General features: G+C 35.2%; 1 protein-coding gene across 1 annotated transcript in view; it reads right to left on the reverse strand.

The window, feature by feature from the left end:
- Positions 1 to 18077, reverse strand: part of TMEM131 (transmembrane protein 131) — a 237732-nt gene that overhangs the window by 94278 nt on the left and 125377 nt on the right. Inside the window, exon 5 of the mRNA XM_039232398.1 lies at positions 5682 to 5805. Coding sequence (XP_039088329.1) covers positions 5682 to 5805 — 124 coding nt within the window. The remainder of the gene's footprint in view (positions 1 to 5681; positions 5806 to 18077) is intronic.

The following is an 18077-nucleotide window of genomic DNA, read 5'->3' on the forward strand; positions in this document are numbered from 1 at the left end:
ACAGGCTAAACTATGGTGTAAATATAAATTATATGTGCTCTGGAAGCACATTTTATTGTGATAGTCACTTTACTGCAGTGGTTTGGAACCAAACCCGTAATATCTCTGAGGTATGCCTGTGTTATGAAAACTACAAAACTTGATCAAAGAAACTGAAGAAGACAGAAACAAATGGAAAGATACCTCATGTTCATGTATTAGAAGAATAGACTGTAACTGTGTTAAAATATCCATACCAACTAAAGTCATTTATAGAGTCAATGCAATCCTTATTTGGGATTTGCAATGCATCCCAATGGCATGTTTACAGAAATAGATATAACAATCCCAAAATTTGTATGGAAGCATAAAAGAAGAAACAAAAAGGCTAAGGCATCACATTTACTGCTTTCAAACTATACTGCGGAGCTAAGTAATTACAACAGTATGGTATAGGCATATAGGCCACTGGAACAGAATAGAGAGCCCAGAAATAAATCCTTACATATCCAGTCAACTAATATCTGACAAAGGAGCTAAGAACACTCCATGGGGAAAGGTAGTCTCTTCAACTAATTGTATAAGAAAACTGGATAACCACATGCAGAAAAATGAAATTGGATTTCTATCTTCCATCACTCACCAGAATTAATTAAAAATGGGTTAAAGACTTAAATGTGAGACCTAATACAATAAACATCCAGAAGAAAACATCTATTGGCCTGGACCATGATTTTTTTAATGACACCAAAGGCACAGCAACAAAAGCAAAAATCAACATTAAACTAAAAGATTTCTGCACAGCAAAATAAAAGATCAGCAAAACAAAAAGGAAACCTACAAAATGGGAGAAGATATTTGCAAATTATATGGCAGATTAGAGGTTAGCATCTAAAATACATAAAAGAACTCATACAGTTTAATAACAAAACCTCAAACAATCTGAATAAAAAATGGGCAAAAGAATCAAATAGGTATTTTCCCAAAGAAGACAGGACCACCAGGTATACAAAACAATGCTCAACAATTGTAATCGTCAGGGAAATGCAAATCAGAACCACAATGAGATGGCACTTCACAACTGTTAGAATGGCTACCATGAAGAGAAAACAAGTATTGGTGAGATGTAGAGACAAGGGAATCTTGTACATTGCTGGTGGGAGTGTAAACTGGTTCAAAACAATATGGAGGTTCCCCGCAAAATTACACAGAACAATCCTATGATCGAGCAATCTGACTTCTCGGTATTTACCCAAAGGAAATGAAAACAGGATATTGAAAAGATATATGCACTCCCATTTTTACTGGAGCACTATTCACAGTGGCCAAGATACTGAAACAACCCAAGTGTCTATCAACAAATGAACAGATTAAAAAGATACGGTGTGTACACATACACACACACCATGGAATATTATTCAGTCATGAGAAAAAAGGAAATCCTGCATTTGCAACATCATTAATGGACCCTGAGGGCATTAGGCTAAATGAGATAAGCCCCACAGAAAAAGACAAACACTTTCCGCTATCACTTATATGACACCTAAAAAAGCCAAACTTGGGGCATCTGAATGACTCAGCGTCAGACCCTTGGATTCACCTCAACATGATCTCATGGTTCCGTGAGTTCGAGCCCCACATATTAGGCTCTGCAGTGACAGTGAGGATCCTGTTGGGATTCTCTCTCTCCCCATTCTCTCTGTCCCTACCCCACTGTGCTCTCTCTTTCAAAATAAATAAACTTTAAATAAATAAATAAATAAATAAATAAATAGAAATTAAAAAGTCAGTCTTGTAAAAACAGAGAGTAGAATGGTTACCAGGGACTGGATGGTGGGGGAAGTAGTAATATGTTGTTGAAGGGTACAAATGTGCAACTATAAGAAAAAGAGGTTCTGGAGACCTAACGCATAGCACAGTGATCACAGATAACACTGTACTGTAAACCTCAAAGTTTCTGAGACACTAGATCTTGATAGTTCCCACTAAAAAAGAGAAATTATAATTACGTGACATGATAGAGAAGTTAGCTGATCCTATGGTGATAATCATATAGCAGTTTATAAATGCATCAAATTTTTTTTTAAAGTTTTCTCAATGTTTGTTTATTTCTTGAGAGAGAGAGAGAGAAAGAGCATGAGCCTGGGAGGGGCAGAGAGAGGGAGACATAGACTCTGAAGCAGGCTCTGGGCTCTGAGCTATCAGCATAGAGCCCAACATGGGACTCAAACTCAGGAGCTATGAGATCATGACCTGGGCTGAAGTTGGGACGCTCAACTGACTGAGCCACCCAGGTGCCCCCAAGTGTATCAAATCAACACTTTGTACAACTTAAATTTACAGTGTGATATGTCCACGGTATACCTTAAATTTACACAAAGTTATATTGCAATACATCACAATTTTAAAAATAATTCTTACCAAATCAAAATTTTACTATTAGAGTATTAAAAAATCTGTATTCTTAGACACAAAATATATATTACATATTTTATGGCCAATATACAATACAGTCATGAAAGATGGGCAGGCCTAAGCTGCAGTCTTATTATGTAATTTTTAATTGTAATTATAACTAAACAATTATAGTTAATTAGCAGGTAATTACAAATAACAGATAATTATTAGAAGTTATATAAAGAAAAATTGTCACACAAACACATTCCTTATTACCTTTATTCTTCTTGATTTCCAGGTTAAAACAAGACCTTCTTATAAGGGGATTATTTGTGTGTGTATTATAATATGGTTATTTAAACCTGATCTTTTAAAAACAATAGTGATTCTTTTCTCTATTTTCCACTGGTTAGTTAATACAGAGATGATGTTGGTAAATAACTGAAAATTTAAATGAGCTATAGAAAATGTTCTGTTCTCAAGGAAGTAAGACCTAACCAGGAATTCTAAAGGTGACAAAGAGTTAAAATAAAATTACAGAAATGGTCTACTTTCCTGAACATGAGAAGACTCTTTTCATTGTTCACCAAAGGCTCTTATTCTAGGCATAAAATTGAAGTGGAGGGGAAATAAGGTTATTTCTTCCCTCAAGAAGTCATTCCATCTCTCCCCTCTATTTCTTGAGCCATTGGGAGTCCATACCTTACTGCAAGAAGTAAACATGAAAACCAAGAGGAAGAAGAAGATAGGGAAGACTGCACAGATTTTGGCTAGCTACTTTTGAAGCCAAATCTAGCTGACCTAACTGGAGGTTTTGATGGGTATAGATTATTTTTATTGTTTAATTCCATCTCCTGATGATGGAAAACACTTACTGGTTTTCAACTTGTCCTTTGACTAACACACACATTTAGTTTACCTTCTGAAGAATTTTCAGAAAAACTCTCCTTTTTGCATAAAGTTCATGTGCAGAAATAAGTCTGGGAGAGTCTAGCTCAGAAATGTCAAACTAGTGGCCGTTAGCTTGTTTTGTTTGGTCCAAACCATCTGTCTTTCTAAAACTGAATTTATTTTCAATGTGTAAAAACTGGAAGAGATCATATAAAAATTCCTATTTCTGTTTCTTCTTGGAACATGAGAAGAATGGGGTATGGGCTTACATTCCCACATGGTAACCACTGGCTGGAACAGAGTGTGGGTCATCCCTTTGGACAGGCCATGTGCTCTTCAAGTCACCCTCATTCCATGTGGGCTGCTTCTCTCAATGACACTGTCTACCTGCCCCCTGTAAGAATCTGTAATTGTAAGTCTTACCTCTAGTCTAGTGAAAACCCTTTAACAGGGGTGAAGCTTGGATGCTTAAAAACAACAATACATTGCTTGAATTAGCAAAGTACCATTAACAAGTTAAAAATAAAATCTGTAGCCCAGTTGTGAACTATTTTAAAACTGTTTCATTTTCACTTCACGATTTTGCCCTTGAACCCATCATGTCTCTACATACCGGCCATGCCCGTGTGGTTGCATTTACACATAAGTGCATCTCTGTATACAGATAGCATAACATATATGCCACACACCATAGCTTAATATGATACAAATCACTGGATAGGCCAATAAGAGCACCTAGGCCCTCACCTTGGATCTTGTCATTAACTGCACGACAGGGGGCAAACCCCTTCTGAGTTGAGCTCTTTCTTCATTTTGTATAATGAGGGCATTGGGCTAGATGAATACACAAACCTCTTCTAGCACTGGGAGTCTATTACTTGAGAACATCAGCACATTTATAAAAACTCTGAAAACATCTTTTAGGTAACAAAAAAAAACTCAAGGGAAACTTAAGAAATATTTTAGAAAGGGGGCATTTTCCATGAATACCACAAAAATAAAGTTTTTATTACTGAAAGCAATATGGTAACTCATCAATTCCTTGTTAATAAAATACTTTTAAATTTGTGAAAAAGCCAAAATTGAGTCTTCTTTTTTCTTTTGGACTCCAGAAGTTGCTGGACATGTTGTTAGCAACATGCTGCTAAGGGCAACGTATGATGAAATAAGATTCTTGACAGGAGAAGTGTAAAATCTAAATAATTGATATAATTTTAGATGCTTAAAAAAAGCTCCTTTTTATTTAGTCCTATCTCTTCAATGGAATTATTGAAAACTCTGGGAAGATGAAATTAGGTTCTACTCATTTACTGCCCTCTAATACTTGCTATTTAGGTTTTTTTGCAGCTTACTTATTAGTTACTTTAGCAGCCTATATATTAAAGCTTAATGTATGTATTCTCTCAAATTCAAAATTTATTAACTTTTTTGTCAGATAATTTTTTTAAATAACAAGTTTGCATACTATCTACAAAAAATGATTATAAAGGAAAATTTTAGAGGATACTTGTGGTAGGTAGAACCCTAAAATAGCCTCCCAAATTTCCTGCTCTAATCTCTGAGACTGTAACTATGAAGAGATACCACACCTGTGGTTAATTACATTATATGATAAAAAGGGATTTTGCAAATGTAACTGAGGATATTAGTCAGTTAACTCATTTCATCAGAAAGGAGACTATCCAGGCGGTCCTAATCCATGATTAAGGCAGAATTTTCTCTACTCGTGGCAGAAGAAGAAGCCAAAATGATTCAAAGCATGAGGGAAATATGACGCATAACTCCTGGCCTGAAGATGGTGACAAGCAACGTGGGTGCCCTGGGGAACCGAGAGAGGTTCCTGGCCAAGGGCCAGCAATGAAATGGGGACTTCAGTACTACAAGCATAAGGAACTGAATTTTGCCGACAGCGTGAATGAATTTAGAAGTAGATTTTTCTTGAGTCTCCAGTCAAGGACTAAGCCCTGCTGACATCTTAATTACAACCTTACGATACTCTGAGCAAAGAACCCACACTAGACTTAGTACTTATAAACCGTGCTAATAAGTTGTTTAAAGGGGGTTGTTTAAAGCCATCACGTTTGTGGTAGCTTATTATGTAGCAATAGAAAACTAACACAATGCTGAGGAATTACTTATTATTTAAAAAGGAAAAAAAATCAATGAAATTTCTGACTAGCACATTTTTCAGAGTACTTAGGTTCAAAGTGGAATTGTTAAATTGTTTTATGTTGAGAAAAACAATGTGTGTTTAAGAATAGAAGTGATAATTCTTAGGAAATGGGGCAAACTGAAACCCAGAACAAATATGAAACACTCAAACCAGATTTTAATTACAGCAAAATGAAATTATACATAAAACATCTAGATATTTCAACTTCAAACTCATGAGAAACATTTATAGAAAAACTTACCCTATTTTGAAAAAATGATGCATGAAAATGTGATGTTGTAGCAGATATTGATACTAAAGTAATAGTTTCTTCAGAACTAGGGTTATGTAAGTAAACTTTTTCCATTTTTGGCATTCCAACTGGCCTGTAAAAGCAAAACAAAAACAAACAAACAAACAAAAACCACTGTCACAAATACTTCAAAGATTATTTCTGGCTGTTGAATTAGTTTCTAGTTGCTAAAAAAGTTAAACATCAAAATTACTGGACAAGTACATATCCAAACATATAAAACTATTTAATTGGTTTATATTTAAAATTACACACAGAAATGCATTTAGTCATTCAACAAATACATATTGAGTGCCAATTTTATGTTTCACACTGAGCCAGGTGCTAGGATATAATGAAGTAAATCTCTGTCCAGATAAAGCTTATGGGCTAGTGAGGAAATAGGCAGGGAATAAAATGGTCAAATCTTTTCACTTCTTTCTGTAATACCAACCTGCTTTCGCTTTCCTACTAATTCTGAATCATGTCCTCTTCTCCCCAAATTCCACAGATACATACTCTTCAACTTAGGAGAAATTGAGTGGCAAAGTTATGTGAGCAGATCTGTCTTATGAATTAGGGGCTATTATTGTTCTCATTTTATAGATGAGGGTACTGAGGCACAGAAAAGTTATTTAAACTTGTCCAAAGTCATACTTGGAATCTAACTTTGAATCCAGGCCATCTGGCTTTAGTCCATGTTCTAACTCATTATACTAAACTGCCTCCTCTCAAGGATGACACACACTCGGTGGTCTGATATCCACAGATCCATTTCAATGTTCTCCTTGGTATCCACATCAGGGTTTCTCTTAAAAGTGAAATCTCCTCAGTTACACAGTCCATTAAGTACTTACACAGCTAATCTCAGCTGTACAGGCAGGCCTCCTAACTCCTACAGCATCAGAGAATTCTCCATATAAATTACATTTCTTCTTAATGCCCTCCAATAATTTAATTGGCACCAGTCTTATTTCCTCAAGATCATCAGCATCTTTAGAACAAAGGTTACGTTATACATGTACTATGTATTTTCCATATTATCTAGTATAGGCACTTGGTTAAGAGTTTGCATGGTGAGTTTCCCTTCCTTCTCTTTTTTCCCCATCACCTCAGTGGAAATTAAGGTCCTCCCTAACCTGACATCATCTAACTTAAACGAGTAACTCCCTATGTTTTCACAATCTAAACCTTCCGACCTGGGTCAGGCTGGTTTCCTGTGCACAGCACCCATACCTTTACCAATCTCTTTGCTCTGTCCCCCCCACCCCCACCCCCATTCCAGTCCAAATCCTCATTTTCTAATTCAAATGCAGCTCTCCTTAGGCAACCATTCTGATCCATGTTTTGTTTTGTTTTTTTTGCTTTTTAATATTTTTATTTATTTGTGAGAGAGAGGCCTAGCGGGGAGGCAGAGAGAGAGAGAGAGAGAGAGAGAGAGAGAGAGAATCCCAAGCAGGATCTGCACTGTGTCAGCTTGGAGCCCGATGTGGGGCTCGAACTCACGAATCATGGTATCATGACCTAAGCTGAAACCAAGAGTTGGATGTGTAATCAACTGAGCCACCCAGGTGCCCCCTGGTCCATGTTTTTACTTTATTTATGTTTCTGGCTCTCCTTGAGCCCACCCACCCCCCAACAAAAATCCTGGAAAAATTGAGAAGTCAGAGGAAGGTACTGATTCCAAGAATTAACTAAAAAACAGTAAGAAGCCCTTGGGGGAGCAGAAGGTTGCCTTGAACTGGCAGATGGGGAAAAGTGAGGGACCAAGAATAGCCTAAGCTGACAATGAGAGGCTAGGGTAGAGGAAGTCTTCAAAACTCTGTTCTCTAATTCCTTCCTTCCCTGCTTGCCCTGGAACAATCAGAGCCTGCCCCTTCAACCTAGAGGAGCAGAGAGGCTTAGGGAGCTAAGAAGCTGATAATCAGCTACCCTGGAGCACATCTGCCTCTAAATCCTCTCTGGTAGTCCAAAGACCAAGGATGTTTGATTACATTTTAGGAATTCATTTCCATCCAGATACTTCTGCCCAAGCACTATCAGATACAGTGGTGACAAACAGGACAATTAATAGTTTTTAGATCTATGTGTGTGTGGAACTGGGTCTTTCTACCTTGGGGATCATCTCCCTTCTTAAATTCACAAGAGACAAAGACAAGGCTTGCTATTCTGCCCTTCCTCAATATACACTACAAGACAGGAGCTCTTAAATTAACACATTGAAATGACATGATCCATGAGGAGTAAAATTAGAAAACATGCAATGCTGTGCTAAACTGTGGTATTCCCAATCTGCTGACTGAACCTGTGAGAGAATTCTACTTCAAGATTAGGCTTGGCCCCATGGTTTTCTTTGGTCAATGAAACATGAGCAAAAGTGACATGTAACATTAAGTTTTAAAAGTCATCTTATATTCTTTTCCCAAGAAATGGCGTTTCTCAGACAGGAGTGCTGCTTTTTAGTCTAAATCCCACTAAGATTTTGGGTTAGTTGTGGTCATAGCATAACCTGGTAAAGACTGAGTAATACATACCTGAAGTTGGAAAAGTTGAACCAAGAACTAAAAACAAGGACAGTGTGATATATTTAAGGAGATATGGCAAGATATTAGTAAAATGAAGAAATCATACAGAAAACAAAAGAAAATATTAGCATAAAATATAATGTATAAAGGTAGATAAAGCTCTATTAGTGAGCTGGAAGATAGGCTTGACAATTAAGTTCAGAATTTAGGAAGCAAAAAATACATATTTAGAATATTTTATAAGATAGAGCTAAAAAAAAAAGCGAGAAGCAGATATGTAGGGCACACATAGGAACGGTAGTATCTGGAAGATGGATTATAGGAATATTTGAGGAATATGGACAAAATTAATGAGTAAAACTGCAACTTAAAAAAATGAATTCTTGACTGAAAGGGTTCATGAAGCATCAACAAGGAGAGATAAGGAAACCCTGTACTTAAACAGAGAGTAAAATGTAAGGAGTTGCAAGAGTTTTTTAATATATCGTGGATCTAAATATCTTACGAGATTTTTCCAAGTATTTTCTCCCATTATGTGGACTGTGTTTTCAGTTTCTCTTGTTTGTTTGTCTATTTATTTTTGAGAGAGAGGGACAGAGACAGAGCACAAGTGGGGGAGGGGCAGAGAGAGAGGAAGACAATCTGAAGCAAGCTCCAGGCTCTGAACTGTCAGCACAGAGCCCGACGTAGGGCTTGAACCCATGAACCATGAGATCATGACTTAAGCCAAAGTTGGACGTTTCACCGACTGAGCCACCCAGGCGCCTCAAACTTTCTTTGATGGTATCATTTGCATGCAGTACAAAAGTTTTTAATTTTTATGTAATTCAATTTGTGTATTTTGTCCTTTATCACTTGTGCTTCTAGAGTCATAGCTAAGAAACCACTGCATAAACTAATGCATAGTGGTGATATATTCATATATTCCACTCTTTTCTTCTAAAGGTTTTATAGTTTAGCTTTATTACATTTGCATTTAGCTCTATCATACACTTTGAATTAAGTTTTGTGTATGCTCTAAGACAGAGAGCCAACTTAATTCTTTTGCATGTGGATACCCAGTTGGCCCAGCACCATTTGTTGCAAAGACTGTTCTGTTTAATTGTTTTGGCACTCTTGTCAAAATCAATTGGCAATAAATGTAAAGTTCGATTTCTGCAATCTAAATTCTTTTCCTTTACCTATATGTCTATCTTTATGGTAGTGTCACAGTGTCTTGACTACTAAAGCTTGTAGGTTTCTGATATTGGGCACTGAAAATTCAAAAATTCTCTGATGTTGGTGTCTTTTTAAAGGCAGGCTATTCTGGATCTCTCTTATTTCATGTCAATTTTTAAGATCAGCCTGCCCATTTCTGCAAAAATGGTCAGTCAGTTGGTATTTTGATGGGGATTGTGTTGAATTCATAGGTCAATTGAGGGAGTACTGCCATCTCTGTGTGTCCTCTGATCTATGAATATGAAATGGCTTCCACTTATTTATAGTTCTTTAATTTCTTTTGACAATGGTTTGTTGTTTTTGTACATAGGTCTTGTACTACTTTCGTTAAATTTATATTTATTCTTTTTGAGCTATTATAAGTGGATGTTTTCTTAATTTTAAATTGCTCATTGCTAGTGTTTAGAAATATAATTTATTTTGTATACTGATCTTATATCCTGTAACCTTGCTGAACTCACTCACTCCAATTTATTTTAATGTGGACTGCTTCTCATTTTCTATAAACAAGAGTATAACATTTGAAAATAGAGATAGTTTTACTTTTTCCTTTCCAGTCTGGGTGCCTATTGTTTCTTTTTCTTGTTTAACTGCTCTGTTCTTGATGTAAGGGGAAAGCTTTCAGTCTTTCGCCACTAACTAGGATGCTAGCTACGGGACTTTCATAGATGCTCTTTATGAGGCTGAGAAAATTCTATTTTTAGTTTTTTGAGTGTTATTATCATGAAAGGATGTATTTTTCAAAACCTTTGTGTGTCTGTGTATGTGCATTTACCGACATGATCATATGTTTCTCTCCCATTTATTCTATTAACATGGTATATTACATTAATTGAATTTCAGATGTTAAACTAACCTTGCATTCTTGGAATAAATACCACTTGGCCATGGTATATAATCTTTTTTAGATGTTGCTGATTTTGGTTTTTATTATTTTGTGGAGGAATTTTAAGAGAGTATTGGTCTATAGTTTTCTTGTTTTCTTGTAGTGTCTTTGTGTGGTTCTGGCATAAAGGTAATGCTGGCCTAACATACAGAGTTGGGAACTGTTCATTCTTCTATTGTCTGGAAGAGTTTGTGATGATTGGTATTAACTCTTCTTTGAATTTTTTATAGAATTAATCAATTAGGCTTTCTGTGAGTCAGAGCTTTTATTCTAGGAAGTTTTGTGATTACTAATTCAAACTTGTAATAAATCTATTCAGATTTTCTATTTCTTCATAGGTCAGTTTTGGTAATTTGTGTCTTTTCAGGAATTTGTCTATTTCAACTAAGTTAATGAACTTGTTAGCATACAGTTGCTCATGGTATTCCTTTATAATCCTTTTTTCTTTCTTTTTATTTTAAGTTTATTTATTTTGAGAAAGAGAGCATGAGCAGGAGAGGGGAGAGAGAATCCCAGGCAGGCTCTGCACTGTAAGCGCCTGATTTCATGAATCACTGTGGTCATGATCTGAGCCAAAATCAAAAGTGGGATGCTTAACCTACTGAGCCACCCAGGTGCCCCATTTTTTTTTTTTTTTTAATTTCTGTAAGGTTGATAGTAATATCACCTCTTTTATTCCTGGCTTTAGTAATTTGAGTCTTCTTCTCTTTACTGCTTGATCAGTTTAGCTAAGGGTTTGTCAATTTTGTTGCTCTTTTCAAAGAACCAATTTCTGCTAATTTTCTCTACTGTTTTTCATTTATTTCATTTATTTCTGCTTTAGTCTTTATTTTTTCTTTCTAATTATTTTTTACTTTGTTTTTCTTTTTCTAGTTTCTTAAGGTGGAAGGTTAGATTTCTGATGAGATTCTTCTCTTTGCTGATTAAGATTATTTATAGCTGTTAGTTTCTTTCTGAGCAATGCTTTTGCTCTACCCCATAAGTTTTGGTATATTTTCTTTTCACTCATCTGAAAGCATTTTCTAATTCCTCTCTTGATTTTCTTTATTGATTCATTATTAAATAATATGTTGTTTAATATTTCAAGATTCTTTTTTTCTGTATTCCTTTCTAATTTAATTAAAGAATGAAGTTATCAGTGAATATACTTTGTATGACTTCAAAATTTATTGGGGCTTACATTATGGTCTAGCAGATGGTCTATCCTAGAGAACATTCTTTGTGTGTGTGAACAGTGTTAAGTACTTTGTTGTTGAGTGAAATGTTCTATAGATGTCTACCAAGTCCAGTGACTTTGAATTGTTTTCAGGTTTTCTGTTTCTTTTGTTATTTTTTGCTTAGACAATCTATCCATGTTTCTATAATCATCTACTTTTCCCTCAGTTCTGTTAGTTTTGCTTACTATATTTTGGGTTTCTATTGTTAGTTGAGACTTGCTTTTTAAATCTGAAAGTCTTGGTCTTTTAATTGGTGTGTTTAGACAATTTATATTTAGCGTAATTATTGATATGGTTAAAGTACCATCTTGCTAGTTATTTTGTATTCTATCTCTTCTATAAAACTCTTTTATGTGCAGAATTTTCTAGTCCAGGCCCAATTAAACTAGAAATAAATAAAAAAAAGAGAACTTGATTCTCTATAAATATGTAAATAGATCAATGTATATGTAAGTAATCCATGGATTAAAGACAAAATCTAAATAAAAATTAAAAATTTTCATTCATCTGGAATGAAAATTAAAAACTAAGAATGAAAATTAAAAGCTTAATTCATGAAAAGCTTGTAAAATACACTTCATTCTGTGCTCACAGAAAAATGAATTTAAACGGAGATATTTGGAGGAAAAAAAGCCTAAAAATTAATGAGCTAATAAGCATCCATATCATTAGAAAAAGAACACCAAATTAAATCTAAAGAAGGTACAAGGAAAAAAAAGGATAAAAGCAAGTGTGGAAATCAATGTAATAAAACATGTAAAACAGATATGATATATAAAGTCAGACGTTCACACTTCTTGGGGGTAAAAAACTAGTAAGTTGAAAACTACCTGGCAAGACTGAGAAAGAAAAATGAGATGGCACAATATCAAGTATAAGCAATGATAAAAGGAGGTACTGCTACAGATACTGCAAACATTAAAATAATCAACAATCATAAAATGATATTAACACCTTTATGTTAGTAAATTTAAAAATTATCCTAAAACCACCAACCATAACTTACCAAAACTGGTAAAATAAGAAAAAAAATATGTAAGCAATACAAAAAATAAAACTACTAAAAAATTAAATTCTTAATTTAAACACTTCCCACAAAGAAAATTCTAGTCCATAGGCACTTTACTGGCAAATTTTACCAAATATTTAAAGGTAATATTCTAACAATTATTTTGTGAAAAAATGAGATGCAGATACAAAATGGGGAATAATGAGGAAGAACTCTAGGACTCTGGATCTGAACTGGTAAAATATGAATTAGAATTATCAGCACTGGAAATGATTTACATATATTAATTTATATACTATATGCATATGTTTCTCTATAGATCTGCTCACAAAAGCCTAGAAGCAATGACATCCAGAGCAATAAGCACACTTGGTGCCCTGATATGGGTTTGAAATGTCATTCCCCCTAAAAGAAAAAAACCCAGGACTTCTTGTGCTTTTGGTTCAGGTCTAGGTCAAGGACAAGGAAAACAGAAGGAAGTCTGGAATGTCTTGTTGAATCAGAAAGCAATGTTCAAAGGCTAATGGGAATTACAAAAAAAATGATAGAAATCAATTTAAACAGGCTGCTACTGGGAAAATTTGTAAAATCTGCAACAAAAGAACAGTGAAAGCAAAGTTATAACACATTAAATAGAGACTATATGAGTCTATAATTGGGATCAACAACATTTTTCTGTAAAGGGCCAAACAATAAGTATTTTAGGCTTTACAGACCATGCAATCTCTGTCATAACACTCAACTCTGCCAGTGTTGTGCAAAAGCAATCACAGATAAAGTGTAAATGAGCATGTATGATTATGTTCCAATAAAAACTTTTGTTAAAAAAAATGGGTGGCAAGGGACATAATCTGTTGATCTTTTGTTTATAATGACAGTCAAAGGAAAAACAGAGGGGGATACTTTCCCAGAAGAATTGTGGTTCTGAAATGAAAAAAAACTGCTATAATTTGAGGGAAAAAAGAAATCACCATTTTGCAACTATCAATGTAGTAAAAGATGTAGGCAAGAGTTAATAAATGATAAGTAGGTAGAACTATTAAAATGAAAGGTTATTTTGAGAACATGTTATTAACATTAAAGTGGAGAACATGTTATTAACCCCACATATTATTTCTTAATTATAAAGAGGAAAAGATACCTTTACAATGTACAGAATCTGATAGATAGTACCTTAAGGAGTGCTCAAACTTAGCATAGATAACAATTAGAAATATGGACATTATAGGTCTCCTGATGTGATGGGAAATATACATATTTCCCATATGTATATGTATATGCATATACATATATACAATATACATATACAAATATATAATGTTCTTGACAAAAATGTTTAGCCTGAATCTAATCATGAGGAAATAATCTTCCAGTTTGTGGACTATTCTACACATCAACTGATCTGAACTATAAAAAATTCAATCTTATAAACGAAAAAAAAAAAAAAAGAAAAAGTTAGGAAACTATTGTAGATTAAAGACACCAACTAACCAAATACAATGTGTCATCCTTGATTTGATCCTGGTTGGGGGACAGTATACAATGACGGACATATTTTTGGCAATTAGGGAAAACTGAATATGGTTATATAGACTCTGTCCCTTGGGTTTTACATACTGAAGAACTTAAGATTGAAGTAGCAGGATGTCCACATTTACTTAAAAATAAAAAAAGAAAGTTGTGTGTGTGTGTGTATGTGTGTAGAAGAGAAACAGCAAATGTGCTAAAGGTTAACTCTTGATGAATCTAGATAAAAATTATATAGGTGTTCACCTATATTATTATTCTTCCAAATTTTCTGAACCTTTAAGTTTTTCAAAATTTGGAGAAAACATTGAGATCTTCTGATTCAACAAAGTATGGGATAAGTGAACAGGTGATGAGCTGGGAAAAAATATTTGCAATGTCTAAATATATTTTTAGACTTTAAAGTTATTTCTAGCTTACAAAAGGAATTTCTAACAAGTTAGTAAGAATTCCAAAAGAAAAAAGGTCAAAAGATATGAACAGGCAATTCACAGAAGTGGAAACCCAAAAGGACAATAAGCATATAAAAAGATGGATACTCTAACTTAACAGCAATCAGAGAAAGACAAAATTAATGAAGTATCACATTAACTAGCAAAAACAGAAAGTTGGCTAACATTAAGTGTTAGTACAAATACAGGGGATGTGGAAATATAGGAAGGCACAGATAATCACAAAAGCAATCAGGCAACACCTAGACAGTGAAGTGTATTCACACTCTACGACCTATGCATTCCTTTCCTGGCTTTATATTCCAAAGAAGTCATGACAGTCCATAAGTGAACCTGTAAGAGTATTTCATTGCAGGGCTGTACATGGTGGTAGGGTATTAGAGGCAATATGTATAGCCACTGAAGAAGGAGTTCTGGGTAAAATGTGGATTCTTTGCTATGTTTAGAAGTAAGAGAACAGATGGACATCTAACAAAAAAGGTTAGAAAAAGAAGGAACTATGCAGCCACTATGAAAACAGTATGGAGGTTCCTCAAAAATTATGAATAGCATTACCATATGATCCAGCAATCTTATTTCTTCCCATATCCAAAGGAAATGAAAACAAGATCTCAAAGAGATATCTGCACTCCTGTGCTCACTGCAGCATTATTCACAATAGCCAAGATATAGAAATAATCTAAGTGTCTGTCAATGGATGAATGGATAAAGAAGGTATGGTATGCATATATGCTGTGGAATATTATTCAGCCATAGGAAAGGACATCCTGCCACTTGCAACAACACGGATAGACCTTGAGGGCATTATGCTAAATGAAGTCAGACAGAGAAAGACCAACACTGGTGACTACCAGGGGCAAAGGGTGGGGGAAGAGGGAGATGGTCAAAGAATACAAACCTCTAGTTAGAAGATGAATACACTTTAGGGTTCTAATGTCCAGTATAGTGATTATAGTTGTTAATACCGTATTATGTCCTTGAAAGTTGCTAAAACCTTAAATGTTCTTACCACAAAGGAGAAGTGGTGTGTTGAAGGTGTTAACCTTACTGTTGTAATCATTTTGTAATATGTAAGTATATCAAATCAATATGTCGTGTACCTAAACTTATACAATGTTAATTACATGTCAATAAAACCAGAAAAAAACCAGAATGAGCTATATTACAGTGTCTGTGTACTGAAACATAATTATATAAACTAAAAATATATAATGATATTTGTCTGGGTAGCAGATGTAAAACTAAATATATACTTTATGCATTTTAGTGTGTCTATATTTCATGAAAAATAGTAAAGATTGTGTTATGGTAAAGTAATAAGAATACTCTGGAAACAATATTACTCTATAATTATTAAGCATCATCATATAAAACTAGAATAAAGCATTTGGAGGTTTTGGGGGTTTTTTTGTGTGTCTGTCTCTTTCTTTCAGTTAGAGTGACCACATCAGTCAATATGGTTTTGTTACTTGAGGTCAAGGAATTAAAAGGTTTTTGCTGAAAGCCTACATGTGAGCCAGCTTTATCATGATGTTGGCTTATTTTTACAGTTGATTCTTTTTTTTTTTTTTTTTAAAGTTTTTTTTTTATTTCTGAGAGAGAGAGAGAGAGCGTGAGCAGGGGAGCGTCAGAGAGAGAGGGAGTCACAGACTGAAACAGGCTCCAGGCTCCGAGCTGGCAGTCAGCACAGAGCCCGACGCGGGGCTCGAACCCACGAACCGCGAGATCATGACCTAAGCGAAAGTCGGACGCTTAACCGACTAAGCCACCCAGGCGCCCCCAGTTGATTCTTATATAACTGTATAATGCTGAATCCTGTATAGTCAGGAGTGAGCCCCAGATATTAAATACAATCCCCCAAGAATTCAATTTGAAAAGTACTTTACCAAATACTACATAAAACAGAATATTAGAGAACTCAGGACAGAAGTATTATAATTAAATCTTACGATTAATAAACTCAGAGGTCATTTTACTGTCCTTAACAAGAAAGATTAGCTTGTTTCCTTACAGGTTTTTGTTTAACTTCCTCATTAGGACTTCACGTGTTTATTTATTTGAAAATCCTTAAGGTCAAAAGTTGGTCAGAATTTCATGTATTAAATCTGACTTTTAACATAGTCACATTATTTCACTCAATTTTCAAATTCTTATCATCTAAATCAACATCAAAATCTAATTTACCACCCCTTTACTCACTTCTTTCGCAGCTTTGTCTATACTTTAATCTTGGATTATTTTAAATGTCATTTTTAAAATTTACTTTTAGTTTTTGAGAGAAGAAAGAGTACAAGTGAGGGAGGGGCAAGAGGGAGAGGGAGGGGATCTTAAGTGGGGCACAATCTCACAATTGTGAGATCATGACGTGAGCCGAAATCAAGTTGGATGCTTAAAGGACTGAGCCACCCAGATGCCCCTAATCTTGGATTATTTTAAACACTTTGTCTTTTCTACCATGGAATAAGAGTGTCTTATTCCATATTTCACAAAAAAGCCAGGTTCATCTAGATAAAGGTACCAATCTGTAACGAACTATTTGCTGTTTTTTATAACACTTAAACCCATCTTAAAGGTTTTATAATGGTTTGCCACTATGGTGTATTTTACACATCATTTGAAAATTTCTTTATAATGATAGCATGAAGTTTTCTTGTTGGGGTTAATGTTTTCTGGTGCCTCTGAGGGCTAAACACCAAGTCACATTCCCCTTCTGAGAGCTCAACAATGCAGATGCTACCACCTCTTGTCACAAGTGGGAAGGATGCTGAAGCAAACAACTGGTCCAAACCAACTTCATGGCTTACAGCCCAGCCACCACAAGGTCCACAAGCTTTCTGTGGCTTAAGAGTTCAACTGTGAGGAAAAAAACCCAAAGGTGGAATCAGGGCTTATGTCTTGAGGCAGGGGCAGAGGAGTATCTGCAGGGAGGCTCATAACAACACATTTAAGGTTAGGAAGTAGGAAGCCGACTGACTGCTCTCAGAAGCTCTTCACACTCAGCGGAATTCCTTTTGCCTCTGGTAGAGACTTTCCCAGGAGCTAGACCCCTTAACCTACAGGCTCATCAATCCCAGGGAGGGTCACAGGACCATGAAACAGTTAGGGAAGTAGGTACAGAACCAGCTGGGGCCTCAAATTTTGTGTGTGGTGCTACAGGGAGCTGTACAAAGACAACATGGAAGACAAAATTCTTTTTCCTCAAGCTTTATATAGATATGTAAATAAAATAACAGTACACAGAATTAAAAATATCCTTATATCCTGAAAGTTTACCACTAACGTGTTTTCTTCAACAAACACGCTCTTTCACAATTCAAATGTCCTGTAGGGTAACTGGTAATCAGTCATTCGCTCCCTATGGACTTGATCTTCAGGTTTTCCCTCCTGTAACCTCAGTGTAATCAATCTCAGTTAAGGTAAAGAAGACACAGTATAAAACAGACAGGTAATGTGGGGGATCCTTCTTCCTCAAGAAGACAGGACTGAAGATGGCCTGCTGCAGGAGAGGACTCTGAGGTAAGGAAGCCAGCCT

This window comes from Hyaena hyaena, unplaced genomic scaffold (genome assembly GCF_003009895.1).
Source record: "Hyaena hyaena isolate Hyena2069 unplaced genomic scaffold, ASM300989v1 scaffold_64, whole genome shotgun sequence".
NCBI classification, from domain to species: Eukaryota; Metazoa; Chordata; class Mammalia; order Carnivora; family Hyaenidae; genus Hyaena; species Hyaena hyaena.